Raw genomic sequence first — 14,676 nt, 5'->3', positions numbered from 1 at the left:
AATCAAACATACTCTACCACTGTGCATTTCAACTCCGTAGAATTCAAGCGTTCTCGCAATGTTGATGTAGCATGATTCAGCCTCTGTTTGTCCAAGACCACTGGAAAAGAAGAGGAAAGGTTATCAAAATTCTTATCTTTTATTTGTATTCCTACTAAACTACAAGTCTACAAAAAAACCTATAAACAAGCAAACATGAGCTGTAAATTTAATTAATATATTGATAGACTGAATGGACTCTCTGTGTACTTGCCGCTAATACACTGTAAGAGTAATCTACATATTGGAGGTACTTTTCCAATAAAATAAAAGTAACAAGTCTTTTTTTTCTGCTGTTATGGCAATGAAGCTTCTTAGTCCATCAGTTAATTCCCTTTTAGAATATCACTGCAGAATAAAATTCTGCGGTATTTCACTAACCTAATTATTTAGGTGCAGAATTGCTAAGTATATTGTGTATTGCAATAATTATGTTCAGCAGAGTCATTGTAACAGCAGCATTCTCAACTATTCTTAATGAAAACAATTACATTTACAAACCATTGTAAAGCGATTAGCACAAGATATAGACTATTTTGTGCTAATCGCTTTACAATGGTTCAGGGATTTAAATATTTCTTTTCAACCTCCGTATGCTAACCTCCTCCTCATTCTTGATTTTTGTACCAGTTATGAGGTATGTTAAATGTTTAGAACAATAGATTGTGGACAATAAACCAGAATGAAGTCAGTATGTATAAAATGCTGGATTTTTTAAATGAATAGTTGTTCTGGTGTTACAGCTTTAAAACTGATCACTATAGCAATCAATAAAACGGTACAACTGATTAGTGCATTCTACTCATTGCTATGGTGATAATGTAATGTATCTAATTATTATTCTAAGAGTCATGAAAATGTCACTTCTGTATTATCAAAGCACCTTTCATGGGTGCCACCTGACCTGTCGAATGGTTGGAACTGTAAAAAGGACACCGACAAGGCAATTTGACTTTGTATACTGGTCTGGAAGATTTGGAAGGATGTGTCCAAACCTCACCATTTGTTTCAATGACACAACAATTTACACTACCCCTACAACTTATCTACAGTGCATGAATGCCCAAATGGGCTTGTTGGAAATGTAACACCTACTACTACAGACCATGTAGATACTGACACATTGAAGAAAGTTCATAGGGCTACTAAAATGGTTTGTAGGATAAAACATATCATCAGGAAAGGCTTAAGTTTTTAAGATCTTAAAATTTATATCTTGGAGGACAGAAGAGAGAGTGGAGAGCTATGATAGAAACATTTAAATAGAAAAATGAATTAAAAAAGTACAGGTGGTATGTTTATTTCAGAGGAGAGATGTTCGAACAAGAGGTCATAGTTTAAAACTGGAGGGTCGTCTGATGGCCTCCCATCAGATGTGGTAGAAGCTAATACAGTAGGGGAATTTAACAACGCCTTGGATAGGCATAAATATATTCTGAATCTAAGACAAGACCAAGGACTGATTGAAGTCTGGGTATCTAGATCAGGAAAAATGAGCAGACTAGATAGGCCCAGTGGGTCTTATGTGCTGCTAAATTCTATGCTTTAACATATATCTTTTGACCTGAAGGGCTATTGTAAATTGTGGTACAAGTTCTTTAGTCCACGGGATGATGTTGGCTGGCTGAACCCTCACTCATACATAGCATATAATGGCAATTTTTATTTTAGCGTCCAGTTATACAGCTTTCTCTTACTAATATTAAGACAGGCAATAGTCCTCCCTTTTCCATGTACTTTTTTTTTTAATATCCCTATCCTCTCTACATCAAAATACAAAAACATACATTGGATTATTAAAAAAAATTGGCACCTTGGCTTGATCTGATGTCATGCATAAAGTTCTTAAAAATATCCTAAATCCTGCCAAGCCATTTAAAATGTTCACCTGTGTTGTTCATGCAGTGTTTCTACTTTGTTTATGAATTCATTGTCTTGACCTGGAATAAAATTTCGACTTGATAGGTGTCCTGGAAGATGTACTGAGGAATTATAATCTCCAAGTTCAGCTGTTAAAAGAAAAGAAAAACATGTTGAAAATCTAAACAGGAAGAATACACATCAGAAATTATGTTTGCTATTGATATGAAAAAATCATAATCATGGGTCAAAAATGTTATTGTCAAATGTGCTTATGAAGGAACCCTTTCAAATGAATACAGTGAGATCTGACAGAGCATCAAAACATTGTATAACGTTGGCCAACTGGTGTTCTCCTGCTTGGACTGGATGTAGATTGTCTTTGTTATGTAACTAAGATAGCATATCACTAAAACTGTAGCCAACATCTATATGCATCACTGGCAAGCAGTTGTCACTCATTAGGTATCCCATACATAATTTTCCATCCTACTTTAAGATGTATTTTTATGTTCATGATCTCCCAAAATCCGGGATAGCTAGAAAGGCTACATTACAAGAACCAATAGCAACATACTAACTATTAAACCCTGTTTTGTTATTATTTGTGGTTACTATCTGAAAACAACCATTGATTATCTGCCCATGTAGTAAGGTTACACAGAGGTAGCAGACAGTTTGTTACATTTAACCGACGTGAGGCCACCTCCTGGATATGTGCGGCCGCACATCGAGGTGTATATAATTGCAATCTATTGCAAAAGCTTTATGTCACTATTAACATATTCCCAACACAACAAAACAAACACTTTCCTTTTGTGACGTTACAGCTTTTACTCATATCTCATGCTAACCTAACAAGCCATGCTAAGCACACTCACTCTTTTCTTAAGTGAGATATATAAGTAAAAAAAGTTACTTTGACAGTGTCTGCCAACATTAAAAAATGAGTCAGGGCAATTGTCATTACCCAAAATTGGTGGCCACTTCTCCACCCTACTGTTGAGATTGCCAGAATGTTATCTTTTGGCACATGGAAAATCAACAAAAATATGATAAGATTGTTTGCTCATGTCTCTGAGACATAAATTTACTTAAAAAATGTTTTCTGTAGCATCCCTGTTCAGCGGGCCTGCTAATAGGGAGATCACTAATCACCCGAGCCAACCCAGGGTCAGGACTCCCTTACTGACTCAATTCTGCCCAGAGCCACGCACCATTAAAGGATGGTGTTGAGGGGGCAGCTGGTGGTGCTTCCCTGTGTTCCGCCTAAGGTGCAAAAGTCACTTTAAAAAAATCAAGGCTTCCCAATTTACCACTATAAAACTACTTACATTGTACAGCATAGGAGGCCAGCACAACAGCAGAGTTCAGCGGGCACGCTAACCTAAGTGACAATAAATATTTCATATTTTACATCAAAATCACATGTATCATTTCAAAAGATGAATTTAACTTCACATATACCGTATTGGCTCGAATATAAGCCGCACTTTTTTCCCCCACTTTAAGTCTTTAAAGTGGGGGTGCGGCCTATATTTGCGGTCTAGCGCCCGATGCCCGGGACATGCAGTCCAGCGGGGTTAGGATACAGATCCCCCGCAGCGGTGCAGGGGACCTGCATCCTACTCTCCGATATGCTCAGACAGCCTCCCCTGCCAGCACTTTCCACGGGGGGGGGGGGGTGCCGGCACGGGAGGTTGTCTAAGCGCATCGTGCGGACGGTCACCGGCTGCGGAGGTTGTTTACCCGCATCGCTGCAGCCGGTGACCGTCCGCACGATGCGTTTTACCTCTCCCCCAAGACTTACCAGAGCAGACTCCCGGGTGTCTTGCGGGGCCGGCAGGGGACATCTACGCAATACGCGTATACAACTTCCGGTGCCGGCACTCAGCGGATGTTGTTTACGCGTAAGTCGGGGGGGCAGAGTGGCAGCATATCTCGGGGGGGGACAGTGGCAGCATATCTCGGGGGGGGGGGAGGAGGACAGTGGCAGCATATCTCGGGGGGGGGAGGAGGACAGTGGCAGCATATCTCGGGGGGAGGAGGACAGTGGCAGCATATCTCGGGGGGGAGGAGGACAGTGGCAGCATATCTCGGGGGGGGAGGACAGTGGCAGCATATCTCAGGGGCGGGGAGACAGTTTTTTTGGTGCTTTTTTAAAGAAAAAAACCCTTTTTCTTTAAAAAAGCACCAAACTTTTAGGGTGCGGCCTATATACAGGGGCGGTCTATATCCGAGCCAATACGGTAATACTTTTTATATATACATACATACATATAAAATTAAGCTTGTCGTGTTGCTAGTTACAATTTTTTATCAGTGTTAATTAGAAATAACAACACCAGTAGTAATAAAAAAAAATTAAAATGTTCTGTTCATTGATGAATCAAATAGGCAGATATAACATGTCATCTAATCTACTGTTCCAGTTATAGAAAATATCTATATTTGAATTTGAAGGAAGCAAACCTTATGCATAAAGTCAATATTTAGTCTCTGAAGGACCATCTGTTCAAAACTAGCTAGGTTGTATCATAATTATACGTATATATAAGATTCAGAATATGTATATTTGGGATGGAATTTCTTATGCTTTAGTTCAAATTTTTAACAATACAAATCATTTGAAGCACATTCATGTTCCACGGGTCATCACAGGAAAAGGGAAGTGGAAAAACTGTGTGTTTCTAACCTGTTGAATTCACATATAAAAACAAAGAACAAAAAGTTCTCACCTCCCATCAAGAATATCACTTTTTAGCTGCAAGAAGTATAAATGCCTGCAAGAGAAAATAAAAACATATAAACACAAAAATCATACATATTAAGAAGAAAAAATATAGGAGCTGCTTTAAATGTAGAAGCCGGAAACATATAACCATAAAGCTTATTAGCACATGCGTTATATAGTTCTTTAAATAAAATGTTGTATATCCAGTTTTTAAAATAATCTGCACTAAGGATGCTGTTCCACTAAAGGAAACCATCAAATGCGCACGCCAATATATTAAGCAAATAAACCCTAACAGATAAAGGTTTAATCACACAAAACACAGAAAACATTTAAGAAGCTCTTTTTCAGTTGTTACAGCAGCAACCAATCACTTGACAAGTAAGAGTTCCAGCAAAAATTATGACTAAAAATTCACACTTTTAAAGACTTACATTAAGTTATAAAAGTGTTTAATATTGCAGAGTATGTGAAACAGTACTTCTAAAGAGATGCAAAGTCATCTATCTCAGCCCTTGGCTGTACAAAAATGTAGTCAGAATGCTCGGAATTATCAGTGGCCCCCTATTACCTTACTGCAGCCTGCAGAAGATCAACTTGCCAGTGAATACTTTGCATCCCTTAAGCTCTCATTCTCATAGTTGTACATTTAGGTCTACAATTTATTTTTCTACTAAAAAGGCTAATACGTTTCATAGTTTCCTAACTGACTTGCACAGCTGGATCTAAATTTGGCTGAGATATAATTGGCAATAGTGGTGAGATCCCATGCTCTGCTCAGACCTAACTTACATGGTAAACCAGATTCTCTCCATCTGTTATCCACCTCAATTCACCAAAAATCCAGAGCCCTTGCTTACTTTGCCCATAGCAGCTGTCCCCTGGGTCCCATTAACAGCTGTGCTTCAATTTTTACTTGGGTCCATGACTTGTCTCATGTACAACTGAGCTATGGGCCCACCGCAGAAGCTGGTCCAAGGCTTCATTATTATTAATGAAGATGACCGCGTCGGGGCCATGTTAGGGATTCCAACCTTGAGATGGACACCTCAGGACTTTAACATTTATTTTGGATCTTATAGTAATAGGATATGGGTTCACATAAATATATATTATATACACACTAAATAGACATTACAGTACCTGGTTTGATCTTGCTGTAATGTGTTGGGGTCAGGTATGAAGAAACGAACTCGAAAGACAAGGGAGCAAGGAAATCCTCCTTTAATGGTAAGGGAAAATAAAACATGTAATAAAAAAAACCACAGTAAATTAACAAAGATAATTTATAAAAATAATACACCCACACAGACACACACATGGACCTACACAACCAGCAGCATTCACAGAGGCAGCAAAGAAAAATTTAAAGGGACCTCACCTATCATAACTTGTATTATTATTATGCATTAAACCCCACAGGAACCTGTGTGCCTTTGTGTCAATTAAATATTCATTGAGGCTAACTTTTATATGAAGTGATTAGTTGTGTGAAGGGCTTTGGACAAAGGAGCCCCCCATCCAGCAGAAATAATAGAAGCCAATCTCATTTATGGTAGATGGACACTGATGTCCCAGTGTAGAAGGTACTGACATACCTGGGAACTTCCCAAGTCAGGCTACTTGGAGCTCTCTCCTCTTCTGGCAGAATAGCTTCATGCTAGCCATGCATTATTTTACTCGTATCATTTGTAAGTAGAAAGACATACCTTTCAGTTGTTTCCGAATAGGTTTATTTGGTTCAAGCCATCTCTATATAAAGAAAACAACAAAAACTAAAGTTGGATGCGTGTATATATATATATAATAACAAAAGAGCAGCATTGAGGATTCTGGACCATGTTAGGTGTTCTGGTTTCTAATAATTTTATTAGTACTGCAATCTGCTGGCATATTGAACTCCATTAGCTGTAATACATTTTTCTTTGTTTTTATGTTCCCTTTTTCTATATCAGACTAATAGTTCATACAATACACTTCGGCTGCGGTCAATAAAAAAGAACCCACACATTTAAAAGACAAAGCAAGGAAGTGGTACTGAAATATGTCAAAAGACCTAATTTATCATACCAGCGGAAAAGCGGCGGTATTCAACTATATAACCAGAAAACAAATAATACATCCATTCAGTCAGAAAGTTCAGCAATTCACTCACAATAATTTTTCTCCTTATGGCCAGGTCAACCAATGAACCCAACTGTACCCTGTTTGTGCCACTAGCAGGAAAGCCTGTTAGAAAGTAGGTTTATTAAGGGAGATTAAGGCGTGACACGTATTTTCGTATAGTCATCATGAGCTCCATTTTCTTTAATCAAAACTACATTTAAACTTTACAGTGGTATAATCCTTGAATTCTTTATGACCAACAGCAGTGAGAAAACAAATAAATAAAAACAAAAATTATTAAAATATTAAAAATATATATATTTTTTTAAAAACTAGAACTAATTTTTTTTGAAAAGGGTTCAAAACCATTTCCACCTCTTCCAATAGAAACATAAAATAATATTTAACGAAATGAACACTGCCCATCAAGCTAAAAGGTATCTTGCCCTTAGAAAGCTAAGTATTTGTTATTAATCAACATGGGGGCTGTCGATGAACATGTGTTTTTTGTTTTGTTTTTTAGCAGTCGAAAATACTTGCAAAAAGTAGGGCTTTTTTTTATATTTTATTACTAGTAAATATTGTGTTAAAAATATAAATATGATTTCAAACAAAAATTCTGCTTGCTATTAATACAAGCAAAAAAACATATTATAGAAAAAATGGTTGAAGACAAATTTTGCAAAAAGACAATTTAAAGTATTTACGGTTTATTGACTTCTTACTCGGCTTTTCTCCATTATGAAGGCAGTATGTATGCTTTGTATTTTATACAACTAATATAAACCATAAAGTAAGAGTAGTAAAAATTTTTTTGTGTAATACAGAAATTACAGACAAATGGATATGTTAATTCATGAAATAGGAAACAAACATAAATTCAATAATATAAAAGGTTGATTTTAACAGATCCCCCTATGGTAAATTAGCTGTTTCAATACATGCCTACTGCGCATGAAAAGTAGCATCGGTAGATAAACTGGACACACTGGGTAGTTACTTCTCAAATGGTTGCAAGGCACACTTACATGCGAGTCCATTGAATCTTCGGTGTTCTGTAATCCAAAATATTCTCGCTCTTTCACGCTTAAGTGGTTGTAGACCATGTCCAGTAGAGCTTGCCCATTATCTTGTTTCTAGGACAAACACAATTTAATAAACAAACTTGTTCCTAAATAAACAAATAGGATCAAGGTAGATGAAGATGAAAAAGCTAAGTAGGTAGTAGTAATATTTGGCAAATTGTTATGATTGCACTTATTTCATCAGATAGCCCTAGAATAACTTCTTATGTGTAATCCTTAATGTGTAATTAATGGTCACATTAGCCGTCATGGGAAATGTGTCATGGACTTTAGCACATAGAACTGGTGGTATGTTATATGACAGTGTGGCTCACCACTGGTAATTAATTTCGTGCTTACAAGTAAATGCAGGTTGCTTATTTGAATGAGCTATTAAGGCAAAACAAATCTGGCTATGTTTTCTGCTGTTAATTTATAAGGTTTCAATGACTGACAGAGCATTTTAAAACAACAGAAGAAAAAAAATCTCTAATTGGGTGGCAATTAGGTATAACAACTCAGAGATAAAGAAAATAAGAAAAGAGGTTCAAAAACTGAGAACATAAGGACTCCCACTATGTGCTTAGCTGACTAGGTTATACCAATATTATATATAGTACTGTGTATACAGTATTAGGCAGGTCACACAGTACTGTGTGTGTGTATATATACACCATGTGAAAAAGCAAGTACACCTTCTTTAAATGCTATGGCTTCTCCATTTTGGCATTATTTTTGTTGAATAAATCTTGACACTGAGTAATATGTCACGTATTGTTTATCTGAGGTTGCTTGTATTTACCTAATATTTAAACCTGCTAAGGAAAAGATGATGGATCGTTCCTGATATTTAAAATCATAGTATTCAAAGAGGGTGTATTTTCTTTTTCACATGACTGTATACAGTATATCTCTCTCACTATATTTGAAATGCACCATAATAATACATTCCCCATTCATTCAGTCAGACATTGTCATTTGTACTTTTAATACATGAGATAATTATAATACGCTGTAGCTTAAATGTGCCCATCCCGGCCTGAAATGAGCTTGAAAAGTGGGGGGTCTTAAAATTATAGCACTGATCCTAGTCTCAAAAAAAGTTAAGCGTGCTGGTGCTTCCCACTGCTAGGCCAGCTACCCTTTATATCAGTGTGAGAGTGATTTGTGGTGTTGGATCCCTTTCCCATTAATCTTTGGATAGTTGAGCAAATGTCTAATGGGCCAGCTGAATATGCCCCACTGCACACAGTTACCTAGCTTTCATTTGGTAGCCGCTGTACTTGGCCTGCCAAATCATCCCCAGTCTTTCCCTGCCTTAGAACTTCTTCCACTTAAGAGGCATGTTATAAACATGCAGAGATAAATGTAATGAACTCGTGGTTACCAAGAAATGCTTTAAGATTGTAGTCATAGTTGATTTTAGGATGTGGATGGTCAAATGAAACAGCAGGTCTTCTGCACAAAGGGGCTTACTATATTGACAAATAAAATATTCCGTTTTAATACATCCCTAAAAGGGGTTATGTCACTATTGCAAAGAGTGATCAGTCTCATAAAATAGTTCCCTTTATTGGGACACTCCCTATTTGTAAAGGAAATTCTTAATTGTCATGTGAAACAAGCAATGGTCCTGATAGACAGTTGCCATGCAATAGTAAAATACATTTTTAATATATAGTTTAAAATATGAATCCTGCATTTTATTTACAGATTAATGGTCGCACGTGTTCAGGTGCAAATGTTACAGAATTGGTAATGAAAGCAACATAAATTATATCAGGACTTTTAACTCAATTTCACACTACAGACCAGACCACTAAAGTCCATTTTTAATTAATGTACCTGTGAGAATACTTTCAGGTAATCTCTAAATCCTATACGGCCCATTGTCAGGGTTGTCTTTAAATAATTATAAAAATGGGATCAAGGGCAAGACTCCCCAAATATGCCCCCCCACAAAACACATATCTACGACATAGACCCCTTCATCCTAGATACAACAGATGTGACTTCTCTACTAGCCATTGTTTCTTTGTACTCTGTGCCCCTGCTTGATGCCAGGCTCTGGGATATCATGTCATGGCCATGCACTCTGCATATTTAGGAGATGCATAGACCAAAAATAAGAAATCACTAGTGGAAAGGTGTTTGTCAACGGCTGCACAGCCTGGCTGCTGTTGAGGGGACCTAAGCAACTGCTGCCATGGTCCCCTAAGGTAAGCCAAAGCCCAGGGCAGCTGCCCCTTTTCCCCTCAAAGGTGTAAATGGAATTTCACTTGACTAAATATAGTATGGGATACTGCTTTTACGGCTTGTAAACGCTAAGGCCACAAATTAGGTGTTTATTATATATTACATTAGATTAATTCTAGTTCAATAGCTCAGACAGTAACTACATAAAACAGACCGTGGTACTCTCTGGGCGTTCTAAGGATAAAAGAGGTAAGTCCAGACACCCGGACTTACCTCTATCACGTTAATTTACAAGAGTAGACAGGGTTGAGCAGGGTCATGTAGCATAATTGTGTGGCCCCGCAGAAGCAGCGTGGTAGTATGTCACCAATCTGCTTCAAAGTATGGCTGATGCTTCAGAGTACAGCCCTGCGCGGGACGGCTTTTTTAATCCCTCTCCCGTTGATTTTTTTCTGGCTCCTGCCCGCTCTCGCAATGACCGCCCCGGCAAGCTTTTTGACGGGTCCCGCGGGACCTGCCTCCCAATGCAGTCCTCTACTTCACAGGATCAGGGAGTTTATTGTGTGCGTCTCTGTGTGGGTGTATCTGTTTGGGTATGCTAGTGCGTATGTCTAGGTGTATTAGAGTGTGTGTCTAGGTGTGTAAACATGTGTTTTTGGGTATGTTAGTATGGCTGTGTGAGCGTGTGTCTATGGGTATTTTAGTGTGTGTCTACATATGTGTGTGAACATTTGTCTTGGGGGAATGTTAGCATGTGAACATGTCTTCTTTTGGGTATGTTACCATGTGTGTCCGGGTAGGTTAGTATTTGTCTATATAGTATGTGTCTTTGGGTATATTTGTGTGTGTCTAGTTGTGTCACTTTGGTTGTCTAGGTATGTGCATGTGTGCTAGCAGTTTTCCATAACCTTTACCCAACCATAACTGTTGTGTGTGCTTCTCAAATTGCTCCAAGCTTCACACAGCAAACCCATATCCAACCTCATCCTCATCCTTTTAAGTCCCATTAAGGAAGAAACATCTGTCTAAGAGCAGTTATCTGGGTTGTGCACCTCTGTCCCATGCTTTGTGTAAAGGCTGTCTAGTACAACGGACATTTGTTCCCAGGAGATGTATAAAGTGGATTTAAAGGCAAAAGGAGATAATTGTTAACCTTGTTTGCACGTGTTTACTCAGAATCCCTTGAATTTGTGGCAGTACTACAAGATTTCTGAGGGAAAAACAACTCTTGTCTGGTGGGTGTAGACAAGTGTGTAATAATGCCTCTGCTATCCCCTTAATTTTAAGTGTGTTGGGGGTCCATTACCTTTATCACACTATAACTTTTGTTATGTGTGCTTCAAAATAAAATATAAATGAGAGGGAAAAAAAGAGGAGAGTGTATACTTACATACTTATTATCACACACTCACTCACACTAACACACACCTCTGACACTATTTGCAAAATAGGATTGGTAAAGGATGCCCAGGAATTTTCGAAACATAATGAGGTAAGTCCAAGAGTCAGAGCACCAATTTCAATACTGTCCCAGGCAAGCTGGGAAGGATGGTATCTCTAACAACAAAGGAATCCCAACTAACGAAAATTATATTTTATGTAATAGCATAGTCCATTCGAATTCCTTGTTTCAATGTCATGCAAGTTCACATGCAAGTCCAAGTTCACATTACAACTCAACACCATTCATTATAGGGAGAAGGTATGGAGAACCCACTGGTTAATTCCCTATGAAAACAAAGAACAAACAGTTAAGAATTGGGCAGAGTCTAATATAAATTCTTTAGCCATTAAAATATTGAACAATTGCAATATTTTTTGCTGAAATGTGTGGCAGATATGTCTGAATATCAACTACATTTTTTCATTGTTCGGTATGAATATATGAATTTATTTTGCCAATTTTGAAAAAAATATAAATTATTCATCTTCTCTTATTTGTTGACAAATTGACAAGGACCACGTGTAAATTGAGTGTTCAAAGCATTGTCAAAACACTTGAAAACAAACAAAAATCGCATATAACTAAAAAGTGTTAACATGTCAAACAATATATTATGCTTACCTAATTAAAAAAAATCACAAAACACTGTATTTTTTCCTGCTCAAGCAATGTTGAGCAAACACTTTTACTTCACTGTCACACACAGAAAGCTTTAGAAAATGGAGAATGAGGCATTACTCAACACAACAAAATAACACTCTCTCTAAATTACTATTTTTTCACTGGCATGACAGTTACCTGCATCAGACAAAAAAAAAGTTCCACAATGATATACCGAAAGAAAAAAAAATACATCTTTTGCATGCTGATCGGGACACATTTTTCCCCGTGGGAGGCTAGGCTAAATTGTGTACTTTTGTTATAGTTACAACCATAGAAACAGCTTAGACTTTAACTAAGGAAACATATATATATAAATATATATATTTTTTACAGGACAAGTTACGCTACCCATGAATACCTGGTTTGAAGCAACCCATAAATCACACAACATGTATATAGTAGTAAAAAATTTTATTTCCCCATAAATTTCAAACTAAATAGTGAAAGTAACTATTATTATATTCTTAAAAACTTCTACCACCTCTTAAAGAAACACAAAATATTACAGGATGCTCCTACATAAGCACGAGTTAATCATGTTAAAGAAACCATTTGAGAGCTAAAACGCCCATAACTATTCTGGCTGAGCATAATGAGACATGTAGTTCACAAAAGTTATTCATCCCATTTTTCTTGTTCTTGTCTTTTCATTTGTTTGTTTTTTACATTTACATTATTTGGTTTTGTAGGTGGGGATCCCTGCATGTTGGCAAAGATCAGACTTTTTTCTAGCAGAAAAGCATTTTGAACAAATGCTCACAGCAATCATTGACTGCCAGGTCCAGAGTGCTGCAATGTAGGAGATACATAGCTGCTCATTTGAACTGGTTGTCTGCTATCTACAGTCATTTGAAAAATAAAGTACACCCTCTTTGAATTCTATGGTTTTATATTTCAAGATATAATAACAATCATCTGCAGGTCTAAAAATTACATACAACCTCAGATGAACAACACATGACATATTACACCGTGTCATGATTTATCCAATAAAAATAAAGCCAACATGGAGAAGCCATGTGTAAAAACTAAGTACAGCACTACTGCTTCCATGGAATTAAGATGTTAAGTAGCAGATAGTTGCTGCTAATCAAATGCCCTTGATTAATTGATCATCAGCAAGTTTGACCACCTTTATAAAAGCCAAAGTTCTGGAGCATTCAGGTGTGTATTAACACAAAGACAAGGAGCAAATACATCAGCAATGATCTTAGAGAAACGATTGTTGCTGCCCATCAATCTGGGAAGGGTTATAAGGCATTTTCCAAACAATGTAAAGTCCATCATTCTACAGTGAGAAAGATTATTCAAAAGTGGAAAACATTCAAGACGGTTGCCAATCTTCCCAGGAGTGGACGTCACAGCAAATTCACCCTAAGGTCAGACCATGCAATGCTCATAGGAATTCCCCCCCAAAAAAACAAGAGTTACATCTTAGACTCTACAGGCCTCAGTTAGCATGTTAAAGGTCATTCTACGATTAGAAAAAAGACTGAACAAGCATGGTTTATTTGGAAGGGTTACCAGGAGAAAGCCTCTTCTCTCTCTAAAAAAATAAAAATAAAAAAAAGAATGTGGCAGCACGGCTTAGGTTTGCAAAGTTTAATCTGAACAAACCACAAGATTTCTGAAACAATGGAGATCTTTGACAAACACAGCATATCAGCACAAACACCTCATACCAACTGATATGCCAGGTGGTGGAGGGGTGATTGATGATTTGTGCTTTTTTTCAGCCACAGGACCTAGGGACCTTGCAGTCATTGAGGCGACCATGAACTCCTCTGCATACCAAAGTATTCTAAAGTCAAATGTGAGGCTAAATCTTGGCTGAAATTGGAACAGGACAACGAACCCAAGCACACCAGAAAATCTACAACAGAATGGCTTAAGAAAAATCAAGGTGTTACAATGTCCAGACCTCAAGCCAATAGAAATGCTTTCCTTAAGAGAGCTGTACATAAACAAATGCCCACAAACCTCAATGAACTTAAGCAACATTGTAAAGAAGAGTGGGTGAAAATTCCACCACAAGAATTTAAGAGACTGAGAAAGTCACATAGAAAGAAATGACTTCATGTTATTGCTGCAAAAGGTGGTTCTACAAGCTGTTAAATCATAAGATGTTTTTCACAAATGGCTTCTCCATTTTGGCTTCATTTTTATTGAATAAATCATGACACGGTGTAATACATCATGTCTTGTTGTTCTTTTGAGGTTAAACTAAACTAATTTTTAGGCCTGCTAAGGAACAGATGAGTGTATTATGTCCCAAAGAGGGTGTACTTTCTTTTCACACAACTGCATCTCTTATGGCTGAAGGCACTGGCATCTTTAAAGCAGATCTGTCACTTCCCCAAATCCTACATTTTATGGCTCTATACACTTAAAAGCTCTTTACTCACCAACATTGCACATTTTCGTATGAGGTGGGGTGGGGGCATGATTTGAGGTGGGACTGTATTGGCAATGGGTCAAGGTGTATACATATTCAAATATACAATATATCCATATTAAAAGCCACCTTATATTTATACCACAGGAAAAGAAAGTACCTCCTTCTCAAAGGA

General features: G+C 37.4%; 1 protein-coding gene across 2 annotated transcripts in view; it reads right to left on the bottom strand.

Annotated features, from left to right (window-relative positions):
- LOC149302589 (tyrosine-protein phosphatase non-receptor type 3-like) overlaps positions 1 to 14,676 on the bottom strand; it is a 49,131-nt gene that overhangs the window by 21,170 nt on the left and 13,285 nt on the right. For both annotated transcript variants that reach the window (XM_089482247.1, XM_089482248.1), the window contains exons 2-8: positions 7,768 to 7,875; positions 6,343 to 6,385; positions 5,777 to 5,855; positions 4,638 to 4,682; positions 3,234 to 3,286; positions 1,928 to 2,048; positions 13 to 100 (exon numbers count right to left, since the gene is read on the bottom strand). In XM_089482247.1, coding sequence (XP_089338373.1) covers positions 13 to 100; positions 1,928 to 2,048; positions 3,234 to 3,286; positions 4,638 to 4,682; positions 5,777 to 5,855; positions 6,343 to 6,385; positions 7,768 to 7,875 — 537 coding nt within the window. The remainder of the gene's footprint in view (positions 1 to 12; positions 101 to 1,927; positions 2,049 to 3,233; positions 3,287 to 4,637; positions 4,683 to 5,776; positions 5,856 to 6,342; positions 6,386 to 7,767; positions 7,876 to 14,676) is intronic.

Source organism: Sceloporus occidentalis, unplaced genomic scaffold (genome assembly GCF_023333645.1).
Source record: "Sceloporus occidentalis isolate IW3139 unplaced genomic scaffold, rSceOcc1.0.p SCAF_18, whole genome shotgun sequence".
NCBI lineage: Eukaryota > Metazoa > Chordata > Lepidosauria > Squamata > Phrynosomatidae > Sceloporus > Sceloporus occidentalis.
The sequence above is the reverse complement of the archived record's forward strand: the minus strand, read 5'-3'. Positions and strand labels throughout refer to the sequence as shown.